Here is a 14252-nt window from a genome sequence, read left to right as displayed (position 1 = left end):
GTGTGTGTATACACTTGCATATGTATATATATACACACATATAAAATCTGATGGTGCCTGTCTCTTACTTAAAAATCTTCAATGGTTTCCTATTACTTCTAAAATAAAATATAAAGGGGCAGCTAGGTGCTGAAGGGGATAGAGTATCAGCCCTGAAGTCAGGAGGACCTGAGTTCAAATATGGTCTCAGACACTTAACATTCCTAGCTGTGTGACGCTGGGCAAGTCACTTAATCCCAATTGCCTCAGCAAAAAAAAAAAAAAAAAAAAATACAAAATCCTCAATCTAGCTTTTAAAGGCCTCCACAATCTTACTACTCTTTTTCATAAACTTTACATTGTAGTCAAATTGATCTACCTGCCAGTTGTTCCTAGTATGAGATTTCAGTTATCACCTCCATATTTTGGAACAAATGTTTTCCAAGTATGAAATAAACTTTATCCTCATCTCTACCACAAAGAATCCTTTAAAGCACCATTCCTATATAAATTTTTTGCTGATTTCTTCCTTCCCCCTTCTTGGCATTATCTCCCTCTTGAAATTGGTTCTGATAGATAGATAAGATAGTATTTGCTTGTGTATAGGTTACATTCCTCTAGTAGAGTACAAGTTTTTTGAGGAAAGGAACTGGTTTTTTGTTGTTCTCAGTTTCTAGCCACCTAATGTTTATTGAATGGATTGTAATTGGAGCTCAAAAATATGAGTGCATTTTAGGAAAGCATTGCACATTTTTACTCTGTAGATGCTTTTCATGAATTGTTGACTTGTTTTTTTAATTGTTTTTATTGATAATGTTTGTCTTTATATGCCATTTATTTCTGATATAATTCTTCCCTTTCCATTGCCTAAGAAAAACTTCTTACAGAGATCAAGAAATAGAAAAGAAAAAAAAAAGACCAGTTCAGTCAAATATACATACTTTTCTAACAAAGTTTTATTGCCATCTTTACTTAGGAGGACAATGTTCCACTAAAAATGTGGCCTCTAGGATTTAGTGGGTTTTTGTAAAGTTTACTTCAGCAGTCTTTCCCCTCTATTATTTCCCTTCTTGATAATAACCTTTACATTTATTATAATTGTACAGAAAGTAGTAAGACATTGGTGCTTCAACTAATGAGCTTAATGTACAGAGGATCTGATAATTGGTATAAAATGGAAGAAAATACCAGAAAATTGATCCAAACAAGTAATCTTGTGAAACAGAGAGGATATTCTCTAGAAGACCAAAATGCATCTATAAAAATAATCTTTTAATATAATACATTGGTATCAGTTATGGTTACCAACAACTAAAATGCATTCATAACCCTTCTGGGATATAAGCTGCTGGCTAACTGCTGTACAGGCTTTCACTGACTCAGAACCTTAAAAGGAACTTAGAGCATCGAACTAAGTGTTTTGGCAAGATAGTTCATGTAAAAAAAAAAAAATCAATTAATTGCAAGAAGTGTTGCCTGTTTTCCAGAAGAGCTCATCACCTCTGCTTTGCAGGGTATCTGAAAGCATTTTGAAATTCACTTCTCTAAGGGTCACTTTTTTTCCTTTTAAACTTCTGGGATCACCAGATTCAAAGATCCATTATTGTTTCCACCGCTATTTGTACGGCCAGAGGCCGGCCCCAAGTGCTCCTTCCTTTTAAGAGGGGTGGGGCCGGGGCCGGGAAGCAGATCCTCTCCGTTCAAATCCTGGAGATCGAAGCTGTCATTGTGTTTGCCCTTCAGTTTGTAAACTACTTTGCTGTTAAACGCATTCTCTCGGGCTGCGAATAAAGCAAAGCAAACCCTGCGGGGCAGGAAAAGCGGAGGACCTTTTATTGTTACGTCCGGCCAACTTCACAAAGTGCGGAGGACCTGCGGCGCGGAGCCGGGCGCGGCAAGCTCCGCGAGCATCCTCGCTCTCCCGCTCCTTCGCGCAGGGAGTTTGGGGGTAAGAGGAAGATTAAAAGGTCCTTTCGTGGAACCCGGATCCCGGAAGGACCTGGATGGTGTTCCATTTTGCTCGAACACACGTACCGGTTCCGCAAGAAACCGCTCCTTTGACAGAGGCAGACGGAACCCTCTCCTCTTGCAACCCGAAGAGGCGGGCGCCCAGGATTGCAAAAGAACTACGAAGGAAAAGATTTACTACCCAAAAAGGGCTGAGCAGGGAGGAGTGGAGCGCAAGCCCGGAAACCCTGGGTTCAAGTCCTCACTGGATGGCTCTAGGCAAATCGGGGCAACTCTCTCTGGGATTGTAAGTGGTGGAGAGAAGGGTAAACCCGCGTTGGGAAGCGGCGCTTCCTCATCCGGGAGTTCCCTATCCTAATGAAGGAGGGAGGCGAGGAGAAAGAGGAGGGGGGGTGAAGAAGGGAAAAGGGAAGGAGGGTGAGAGGAGGAGGAGGAGAGTGGAAGGAGGAAGGAGGAAGGAGGAGGGGGTGGGGGCGGGAGGAAAGGTGTTGCCGTCACTATGAAAGCCACCAGGAAAAGCGGTGTATTCAGGAAGCCAGGCTGCAGCTGAGGATCAGCTGCTGAAGAAGGCGGGGATCCAAGGAGGGAGGAGTTTGGGCCGGGGTAGGGGGGAGGAGGAGAAGGAGGAGGAGGGAGGGAGGAAAGACGAGGGAGAGATCAGGAAGCAGCGAATGCTTCACAGAGTCCAGACTCCCCTCTCCCTCGCTCTGTCTGCCATGGCTGGTTAAAAAAAATCATCATAATCATAACTAAGAGAGGAAGAGGAGGGGGGCGGGCGCGGGTGGAGAAAGGGATAGAGAAGGCAGTGAGTGAGGCCGGGCCCGGGCGGCGAGCGGAGGGAGCAGCGGCGGCGGCCGCGGCGGCAGGAGCGGGAGGAGCAGCAGCAGCCGCAGCCGCAGCCGCAGCAGCAGCAGCCGCCGCAGCAGCCTCAGCCTCCTCCGCAGCCGCCGCCGCCGCCGCCGCGGGCAGGAGCCGTGGGGCCGCAGCATGAAGAAGAGAGCTGGCCCTGTGGGCAGCAGCATGAGGTCCGTGGTGGGATTCCTGTCGCAGCGGGGCTTGCAAGGGGACCCGCTGCTCACTCAGGACTTCCAGAGGAGACGCCTGCGGGGCTGCAGAAACCTCTACAAGAAGGACCTGCTCGGCCACTTTGGCTGTGTCAATGCCATTGAGTTCTCCAACAATGGAGGCCAGTGGCTGGTCTCAGGTAAGACCGACCTCTTCGCTTCCCTCCCCCTTCGCCTGGGCTCCCTTTGCCGCCGCCGCCTCCTCCTGCCCCGGCGCGGGGAGGGGACGGGAGTCCCGCCAAAGCCGAGGCCGGACTCCAGCGGGGCTCCCGCGGGAGCGGGGAGGCGATGCCTAGTCTAAAAAGATCTAAAATGGTTGACAGCTGCCGAGCTCGGCCCCCTTCGGCGTCGGGGGACTGGGAGACGGCGCCGCCGGCGGGGCCACGGGGCCGGGGCCGCCCGGTCACTGACAAAGTTTGATGGGAAACTCTTCCTCTCGCTACTTCCCCAGGTGCATTCGTGGACCTTGGGCAGGCCCCGGGGCCGGACCCGGGACCGGACCCGAGACGGAGGAGGGGACAGGCTTTGGGGCCGGGGCGGCCGCTGGCATCTCCATCTCCCCCCTCCCCCTCTGCCCGAGCTGGGCTCAGCTGCACGCCCCCTCGGCCTCTTCCGTCTCCGTGGGGCTGCCATTGCAGGTGGACCCTCTGCCCTTCCGGGCTTCTTCCTCTCCTCCGCCCTCCCTCCACTAGCCGTAGCTCGCGCTGCCCCCCCTCACACCGCCCCCCCGCCACACAAACCCCCTCGCCCTGGGGCTTCCCCTCGGGTTTAGGGGAGAGGGGTGAAATCGAGGCCCGGGAGGTGTAGGCCTCGCTCTCCTGGGGCTCCTAGCGACAGGCGGCTGAATCGATAGCCTATTGCACCAGGGAGGCCCCGGCCTGGCTCGCGCTGGACGCCCGCCCGCCCGCCCGGATCTGCCCCGGCGTGGGGGAGGCGGAGAGAGAGAGGGGTGTCTGGGCCAGTTTGGGGGGGCGAGGAGGGCTACTGCCTCCATCCGAGACCCCCTCCTCCGTTTCAGAGGCCAGAGCAGAGGGCAGGTGGCTGGGGGTCACACGGAAGAGAAAGGAGGGTTGGGGGGATTGGATACCTCTGCCGCTTGTACCCCATTCCTTCCTCCATCTCTTTTCCAGTGCCAGCCGTGGGGCGGGGGAGATGGTGAGGAGCTAGTGGGTCTGGGCTAGCTTCCCTTCCTCCTGCCTTTCTCCCTAAGTGGTGTCCAAGTCATGGTTTATGGCCTTTTTTAAAAAAAAATTATGACTAGCCTCTGGCAGGAGGCTGACCTGACGCGGCAGTCTGTGCACGGATGACCAGTGACAGGTCTAAATTTGTAAAGGGCCGCTGCCAGGGTCGTGTTTGGACACCCCCCCGGCCCAGGGTCAGAACTTAGATCCGCAGCGATGGTGAGAACGGTGGAGACTGTTTTGGGGGTGTTTTAGAGAGTAGACTTTAAAAAAAAACAACAACTTTTGATTCCAGCTGCTTTTGAGATGTTCATAAAAATGAAACTGTTCTTATTCTTGCTCTTTGTGAAATGTAAAGTGTTAAACTGGATGGTCTTATTATACCTTCCCTAAGAACAACTCCCAACCTGAAGCCCTCCTCAGATAGTTTAGCTGCCTCATTTTATCACCCAAGATTTAGTCATTTAAGATTTCTCCTTTAAAGATTATGACTTTTTTGAACCATAGTGTTGTGCTAGAGGAAGGGGGCTTAATAAATGTTTTTTTGAGTTGATTTGAATTCTTTTCCTCTCTATCCTTGCTACCTAATACACTGTTCAAAAGCATGAGAAATCTTTATACTGTGAGAGAATTTTAGGGTAACAGCTATTACTTGGGGGGGGGGAATCTTACAAATATAGTCTAATATTCATCGGTTTAATTTAGGTCTAAAACTTAACACTGTATCTTCCTGTCTTGCCTGTTGTCACTCCCTTTTTCTGTCTGGCGGCTTGTTGGGGCCCAGGTTCATCCCTTTTTGGCTTCTGGTTACAACAGCTGCCTTCATAGCCACCTGCCTCAACAATTCAGCTAGTATGTCTCCTGGGGTATTCCTATAGGAAAATCTCTCCCTGGATTTTCCCCTTTTCCCGTGGTGATAGACACTTAGATACTATTCACATTCCATGATTGGGAAAGGAATTCTCCATCATTACTTCCTGGGTTTTCTTTTCCTCCTCTGCTGTGTTCTTCCTGTTTTCTATCAACTCCTCCCCTTGCTCTTAAGTCTTCTCTAGCAGGTTCTTTCCTCAGCTCTGCCACTCCTAATTTTAACTGCGTTGATTTTGTTTGTGCAAAAACTGAATTTTTTCATCCTGGCGCTTATCTTTTTTTCTGGACTTGATGTTTCACTAAAAAGCTTTCTTTAAGTTTTTAGTTTTGCCCAATTTAGTCTAGAGTGTCTGAGTTCTGAGCTTGGGAGGACTCCATTTGCTTCTGCTAAGGAATGAATTTACAGTGTGAAAGACCATTTTACTATGGCAGCTCTTTGATTTTTCTTACACATTTTAATATATGTGAACATCATCTCATGTTGAGGTTCTTCTTTGAAGGGATATTTTGGGGAAGATACCACTTGCATCTTTAATTTTATCATTTTATAAATAGTAAGGAAATACAACGCCAGATTTAGACTAGTCCTGGGGATCCATCCTGCATTTGGTACAGTGTTCTTGTGTTAAAAACTAAAAGATTTCAAGGTCTCAAGGTCTTATCTTTCATGCTTGATCCAAGTTGATTGCCCAAATGCATTGTCTTCAATACATGACCCAGGTTTGTCTCAGACACAATTTATTTAGGGCTTTAACTTGAACTCTAAGAAAATATTGAACAGATTGATTTCCTTTGGCATAGGTACTGTGCTAAGTAGTATTACACAGTTTATTAGTTTAGACGAAGTAAAATCTCTTGCTTTTCATCTGAATAAAGTAGTAAAAGGGCAAGGGGGAGTGGGACAGCTTTATTTATTATTTTAGGACCAAGAATTTGGGGAAACATGTTGGAGAGCATTTGTATGAAGGTTTAAGAAGGAAAAACCCAGTTTTTTGGTGTTTTGTTTTTTTTTTTTAATCATTAGCATATACTAAAGACCACCTGGGGAGAAAGAGGAACTAGATGAGTTGGGGAAACATCACAAGCCTGCTCTTGAACCATGATATAGTAGTAATGGAACTTCATTAATGTAGACAGCTGTTGGCATTCTCTCTCTGCCAAAAGTAGAACAGCTAAATCTTATTGACTTGCTTTAAAATAATTTCATCCTACAAAAGGTGGAACAATTAAAAGGGAGAAATTCTGTAGATAAATGCTGGAGTGGAAATGTGATGAGAACCTTTTGAGGTTTATGATACAGAAGGAGAGGGAATCCAGGTGTAATTGAAGACGTACCTAAAGGTTCAGGAAATCACATTTCATAAGATTCAGAGGAAAGAAAATTTCACGGAGTAGAATGCTTCAAGGGAAGGCAGGTCAGGAGAGATGGGATGGAAGTATGAAATTTTGAAGACACAAAAGAAAGCAATTCCGATTAGGATGAAACATAGGATTTGTCTAAAGATGCTAATGTAGTTGGATGCACAAGAAATTTGTCAGGCAAATTAAATTTTAAAAAGAAAGGTATGAAAGATGGAAGCATAAAATACCACAGTGTCAAGAGTGCTAAAACTCAGAATGAGTTGAAACAAGCAAGAGAAACTAAGGACAATATAAAAAGTTCTTTGTTTTTTTTTATTTTTATTTTGGGGAGAAAAAAAGATTAAAGAAGGAATAGTACCTTTTCTTTCTCTCAGTATAGGGGATGAGGTCTGCCATGAAAAAGAAGGCAAAGTTTCATCTACAAATGAAGTTTTACATTGGAAGTGATAAAAATGATTTACAAGAAAGTGATGTATGGTATACATAAAGAGATTGCAAAAGAGCATTGAGCTGCTCTGGATGAAATTACTTGACCCTGGAAAAACTATCTTTTAGTTTTCAAAGAACTGGCAAATGTGCATAGACAACAGGAGAAAAGTATCACAAAACTAGAGAAATGCAAATGTCCTGATTAGAAACACACACACACACACACACACACACGAGCATAGAGCCTGCAAATTATAAACAACAAACCTTGATTTGACTCCTGAAGATATTCTGAAATGAATCATTAAAGAGATGGTTGTTGAATATATTGATATGAAAGTGGTGATTATAAAGGGTCAGCATGACTTCAAGAACAAGTCATGCCAGACTCCATTTCCTTTTTTTGATCAGATTATTAAACTAATGGATGAAGGAAATAATTGTGAATAGATTTAAGCAAAGCTTTGGATAAAGTAACTCATAGATTCTTATGGAAAAAATGAAGAAATTAGAACTAGATAATAATTCAACTAGATGGATTCCAAACTGGTTGGATGTCATACTCGAATAGCTGTTATGGTTCATTGTCAACAAGATAGGAAGCTTTGCTTGTTCTCCTTACACATACATAAAGATATGTACCTGTACATATGTGTGTGTGTTATTTATATATTTATATATATGTGTGTGTGTGTGTGTATATGTAAACACATACACACACACACAAAGATTTGGATAAAGGCTTAGATATGTTCATCAAATTTTCAGAGAACACAAAACTGAGATATTATATAGCCCAATGAATGACAGTCAAGATTCTTAAAAGAGAAACTAGAACATTGGGTTGAATCTAATATGATATTCAATAAGGATAAATGTCAAACTTTGCACTAGGTTATCCCCCCCCCCAAAAAAAAAAAAAAACAACCTCACAAGTTAATATGGGAAAAGAATGAATAGACTTGAGTTGTTTTGAAAAGGATCAGGGGTTTTAGTGGACTGTGCAAGCTTTATGAGTAAACAGTGTGATATACAGCCAGAAAATCAAATGAGATTTTGGACTGCCTGAAGGACATTAACTCGTGGGAAAAGAGAGATAGTAGTCCTATTTTATACTAGCCAGATGGAAGATCATTTGGAATATTGTGTTTAGTCCCGAGTATCATTGTTTTAAGGACACTGACAAGCTGGAAAGTGACCAGCTGGTGTGAAAGTCTTCCATGTCATATGAAGATCAGTAGAAGAATTTGGAGATGTTTAGTGTGGAGAAGAGAAGACTGGGGGATAGATTGTGGGAATTCTCTTCAAATGTTTGAAGGGCTCTCATGTGGAGGAAAAATTATTTTTAATCTCTTTGGCCTCTGAAGACAGAACCAAGTTGCAGAATAGATAGAAGTTATGGAGAGAAAGATTTAAAATTGATAGCAGGAAAAACTTGCCAAAAATTAGAGCTATACAAAAGTGGAGATGTCTATCTCTGGTTTTTAAAAGTCTTATATATCAAGTATTGTTTTACATATTAAGTGTGGAAGCAGGAATTTGAATCGGCTTTTTGATTTTAAGTCTAGCTTTTTATCTATAGTGCCATGTTTTTAAACAAAAAACAAAGCACTTGTCTCACTAAAATCTTGTGAGCTAGATATTTCCACATTTTACAGATAAGGAACCTGATGGGTTTAAACTCTAACTCCTAACCACAGTCTAGTGCTCTTTCCATGCTACCATGCTGCCTCTTCAGTGACAACTGAGAGTATGAACTTAGGGCAACATGGGTTACTATAATCAGTAATCAATAGCTGGAAAAGTAAATAGTTGATATTTTTTTGAGTTTGTTGTTTTGAAGCTTTAGATGTTAAAGTAAGTTAAACTACTTTAGTTTGATATGTTCTCAGCTTAATATATATATATATATATATACACACACACATATATATGTGTATGTATGTGCATATACATATATATAAAATACATATTATTGATATCTTTTGTTTTTGTATTACTTAAATAACTCTGTGTCATTCTTTGTTTCTCCTTCCAGAGAGCCATCTCTTAGAGAAAAAGAGCTCTTAATATTTTTGTGCATTGGACCCCTTGGGCAGTTTGCTAAAATAAGTGGACCCCTCTCACAATCAAATTTTTAAATAAATTAAATAAAATAGGTTTTTCATTGGAAACCAGTTATATTGGAATACAATTGTTAAATATTTTAAAAGCATGTTCATGTACCCCAAGTTAAGAACTACTGTCTCAGAGCCAATTTTTTTTTTCTCTTTACATTTCTTAGTGACTAATTTCTATGAAATATTGGCAGGGGAAATAACATGCTATAGGATTACTCAGTTGGATATATGACCTTATTGAGTTTGGATATTCCTTCTACTGAAGCAGACCTCAACTATCTGACCATCCTGTGTAACTATTTTCAATATTTTTCCATGAATTTGAAAAGAAGGGACCTTTTTTTTTTTTGGTCGTACACAAATCATCACATAACTTGAATTTAATGAAAATATGGGCAGAAAACTGAATTAACAGAGGGTGAACACTGGTTTTGACCATATGATGTTATGACAAGCTAGAAAGCTGGGTGAAATTTTTTTTTTTATTATTATTATAGCTTTTTATTTACAACATATATGCATGGGTAATTTTTCAGCGTTGACAATTGCAAAACCTTTTGTTCCAACTTTTCCCCTCCTTCCCCCATCCTTTGCCCATATGACAGGTTGAGCAATACATGTTAAATATGTTAAAGTATAAGTTAAATACAATATATGTATACATGTCCAAACAGTTATTTTGCTGTACAAAAAGAATCGGAGTTTGAAATAGTGTACAATTAACCTGTGAAGGAAATCAAAAATGCAAGAAAAAAAAATAGAGGGATTGGGAATTCTATGTAGTGGTTCATAGTCATCGCCCAGAGTTCTTTTGCTGGGTGTAGTTGGTTCAGTTCATTACTGCTCTATTGGAACTGATTTGGTTCATCTCATTATTGAAGAGAGCCATGTCCATCAGAATTGATCATCATATAGTATTGTTGTTGACGTATATAATGTTCTCCTGGTCCTGTTCATTTCACTCGGCATCAGTTTGTGTAAGTCTCTCCAGGCCTTTCTGAAATCATTCTGCTGGTCATTTCTTGTCGAACAATAATATTCCATAACAATATACTACAATTTGTTCAGCCATTCTCCAATTGATAAGCATCCACTCAGTTTCCAGCACTACAAAGAGGGCTGCCACAAACATTCTTGCACATTCAGATCCCTTTCCAAGAAGGGACCTTTCTTGATTTATCCATGACATCTCCATGGTACTAGAAGACCACTTGAACTGTTGTCAAACCTTTTTTTATTTGGTTGTACGCTTCTGTAATGATATCCCTTGGTACCATTTCCTCAAAGTTTTTTCTTATATGTTCCATTATCTCCTCTGTTTCTCATTTTTAATTCTTCCAAAGACTGTAGCATTTCAGATCTTGTCCTACTGCTACACAGATATTAAAAAAGGTATAATTGTTTTAAAACAAAATAGCTGATGTTTACATAGTACTTTTAAATTTTGCAAATTTAAATTTGCAGTCCTGAGAAGTAGGTAGCACATGTATCACCTCCATTTTTCAAATAAAGAAGTTGAGGGGACCCAAAGGGAGGCAAGTTATTTGCTCAAGGTGACAGTGATATAACTAGTTGGTGAGAGAGCCAGGACCCAGAAATATGTTAATATGGCAAAGGGGACAGAGTTCTCTAAATATATAACTCTCTCAATACACGTTGTGATGTACCTTTTATTTTACTTAGCACTTTAATATAAAATTAACACATTTGAATTTTACAATAAAATGAGTTCCCACTTTGCTCAGAACACCAACATAAAGGAGTCAATGGAAGAAACTGAAAAAGGTCCCAATTAGACAAAGGTTTCTACTATTCAGGATGCTTAATTAGCTTTACCCCAGTATCTGATTCTAGTATTCAGGATCTTTATATGCCTCCCATAATCTGAACTTGTCAATTAAGGTTGTTTTTTTTTTTTTTTTTTTTTTTTTTTTCCCCTGCTAACCAATGACTTTTTTAGTCCTCTGTGGCCCCATTTGAGATTTTCTTGGTGAAGATACAGGAGTAGTTTGCCATTTCTTTCTCTAGCACATTTTACAAACTATGAGTTGAGGCAAGCTGGAGTGACAGTCTTCCAGACTCCAGACCTGCCATCCAGACTCCAGACCTGCCACAACCTAGCTGCACCCAGTGATCTTCATTTTTATTGAATGGGTATTTTCAACTACAATGGGGTACTTTCAACTGTGTTTTCAACTACTGCTAAAATTTTTATAGGTAAGATATTTGTCTTAAACTTTTTGTTAAGCCTTGCTGGAAAAGTTTATTAAAACTCCCAAACCTCTTTTGTCTTACTACCCACTTTCACTATTTATTATTTTGTTAATAGGGAATATAATTAGCTATAAGGAGAAGAACCTAATATCTGGTTTCTTTATTCATAATGTACAAATCTTTTAGCAAAGGAGAATGTCCTAGAAGTTGGGTTTTGGGATTTCCTTTTGTGTTTATTTTCGCTTTCATAATTTTTCTTATTAAGGGATGATATTCTTGTAGTGTTTTCCTCCCCTCGAATATTTTGCTTAGACTTAAAGTAATTATATTTAGAGCTGATCTTTGAGATCATCTAATATAACACCCCCTAACTAATCAAACCAAAACTCAGTGGTTGTGGCTAATTTTTTAAGTCTAAACCGCAATTTGCGTTTGTAGCTGCTTTATGGGGAATTTGGGAGTGGGAATTTGGGAATTTGACAGTGTTTGATTCTGGAGAGCATTTGTGTTGAATTCAAAGCACCATTAGCATAAGGATACTATTGTATATTTGACCTGCCTGGTCCATCACTCCATGGCTCATCTAAAATCAGCAAATTCATTGTTAGCCCTACTATTTAAAAAAAAAAAAAATGTAGTCAAAGTTTTGTTTGGTAGCTCTTAGACTTAAGGACAACAAAAAGTTATTGAAGATGAAAAAGTGATAAATTGTGGTCAGGTTTACTTTTTTATAATCATGATTGTTAGTTTGATTTTAGAAATTCAGTCTGCGAACATTCTCATGTCATTTTTGCTCCTGAATTTGTTTCCCCATATATAAGATGAAAAACTTGGATTAAAACTACCTCTTTTCATTTTAACATGTTCTGACATGAATCCTTAACATCTTAAACTTTTGTTTTTTACCAGAAAGCTCCTCTTTTCTTACCTTTAATATTTTAACCTTTTATCTATACTCTGTTATTCCACAATTGTATGTGGCACTCTCTAGCCCCCTTTCTTTTGCTCTCCTACCTCAGCTCATATTGCTCACTGTAATTGCTTTCCTTTGCCAGTTGAAATCCTGCCTGTCCTTTAAAACCTGGTTCAGATGCCACATCATCTGTGAATCCTTCCCTGAATCGCCTTGAATAGATTGGAATGGATCTCTTCTTTCTCGGAACTGTCATAGCATCTGATTTATACATTTCTTTATGAATTTATCACATTCTGTTTTATAATTATTTGTGTATATGGTTTCTTGAGAACAAGAGCCATGTCTTAATTATTTTTCTATCTGAGCACCTGTTTCTCTTTTTTCTCTATATTTTATTTTCTTTAATTTAACAACCTTTGTTAATGTGGGAAGATGATAACTCATATGCATGGAGTTCTTTAAAATTGACAGAGTACTTCCTTACAATAAGCTTGATGATGTAGAAAGGATAAACATTATTATATCCATTTTATTGATGAGGAAACTGTAACTCTGAGAACTTAAGTCAATAGGCATTTATTAAATACTTGATATGTGGACTTACCAAGTAGGGAGTAGGAAAAGATCGCCTGAAGAATGTGGTAGATTTGGTAGGATCAGCTTGTCCAAAGGCATAAAAAGGAGAAGTGGAACTTTGTTTGATTAATTCCAAGTGGGCTAGTTTTCATGGAACATAAAAGTCTGTAGAGAAGATGTATATGTCTAAGAAGTAAAGTAGAAAAAGGTCAGGTTATAAACAGCTTTAAATGTCAAACAAAGGAATTTATACTTGATCCTGAAGATAATAGGGAGCCACTGGAATTTTCTGAGAGGGAAATAAGTGATGGGTTCACATGTTCATTTTAGTGCAATTACTTTGGTACCTTAGTCAAAGATGGGAGGATGGTGATATTCTTGACAATACTAAGAATATTGGGAAGCAGAGGATTTGGAGGAAAGGAAAAAATAAGTTTTGTTTGGGAAATGATGAATTTAAGATGTCTGATTTGAAATGTCCAAAAGGTCGTTGGTGATTTAGTATTATAATTTAGATCTAGGGTTTGATGCATAAATCTGGGAATTACCTACAAACACAATAATTGATCCCACAGGGAACTGATACACCTAGTGAAGTGGTATAAAGGAAGATGAGAAAAGGCCCCAGGATAGAGCTTTAGAGGATGGATGCCTGTAAGTTAATGGGTAATGACATAGATCTAGCAAAGGAGACCTGGAAGAAGAGGCTATATAGATAGGAAGATACTCAGGAGAGAGCAACATCAAGAACACCTAAAGAGAACATTCAGAAAGAAAAGGTCTTATTTTGAAGTCAAGAAGTATAAGGAATAAGAAAGAGAATTCATTATGGAAATTAAGAGGTCATTAGTAACTTTGGAGAGGGGTGCTTTTGGTTGAATGACAGCGTTTAGGAAACCAGTTTGCTTGAGAGTTTAGAAGAATGAAGTGGAGGGAAGTGGAGACATCTCATATAGACATCTTTCTCAGAGAACACAGCCATAAAATGAGGAGGAGAGATATAGATAGGAAACGGTAGGATCAAGTGAGAGTTCCTTAAGAATTTTCCACAAGGGCAACATGTAGAGTTGTTACCAGTAGGGAAGCAGGGTAGTGGATAGGGACAGATAATAGATAAGGATAATAGGGCAATCCAGAGTGTAAGTAGATTGGCTTTGGTTAGGAGAGGGGACCCTGTCTTCACTCAATAACCTGAAGTGAAGTAGAAGATACTAGGGAAGGATGCGTGAGTGAAGTTTTGTTGTTTTGTTTTTTCCCCTCAAGCATGAGACTGAGAGGATGGGGTCAAGAGTTTGCTATGAGACATTTAACAAAGGAGAAGATTTTAAACAGTAGGAGTAAGGATTGGAATATAGCAAATCCTATTAAATAGGAATAAAATATTTGCCTTGCCATGGTGAAGACCTAGTTGAGATTAGATAATGTGATTTTGTAGTAGATACAATCAGTACAATTTTGTGGGGATTTTTGTTTGTTTGTTTGTTTTTTGGGCTCCTACTTTATTTCTACTGTACCAGAAAAATTTCTTTGATAACAATCTTCACCTTTGTGGGGGGGTGGGGGGGGGGACAAA

The 14252-nt window shown here is 40.4% G+C and overlaps 1 protein-coding gene across 2 annotated transcripts in view; it reads left to right on the top strand.

The window, feature by feature from the left end:
• Positions 1-1666: 1666 nt before the first annotated feature.
• DCAF5 (DDB1 and CUL4 associated factor 5) overlaps positions 1667-14252 on the top strand; it is a 154366-nt gene continuing 141780 nt past the window's right edge. Inside the window, exons 1-2 of one of the 2 annotated variants that reach the window (XM_031952796.1) lie at positions 1667-2233; positions 2892-3151. In XM_031952796.1, coding sequence (XP_031808656.1) covers positions 1983-2233; positions 2892-3151 — 511 coding nt within the window. In that variant the 5' untranslated portion in view covers positions 1667-1982. The remainder of the gene's footprint in view (positions 2234-2891; positions 3152-14252) is intronic. The other variant, XM_031952797.1, reaches the window with a different exon arrangement.

Source organism: Sarcophilus harrisii, chromosome 2, assembly GCF_902635505.1.
Source record: "Sarcophilus harrisii chromosome 2, mSarHar1.11, whole genome shotgun sequence".
NCBI classification, from domain to species: Eukaryota; Metazoa; Chordata; class Mammalia; order Dasyuromorphia; family Dasyuridae; genus Sarcophilus; species Sarcophilus harrisii.
Note: the sequence above shows the minus strand (reverse complement) of the source record. Positions and strands in the feature narration are given on the sequence as shown.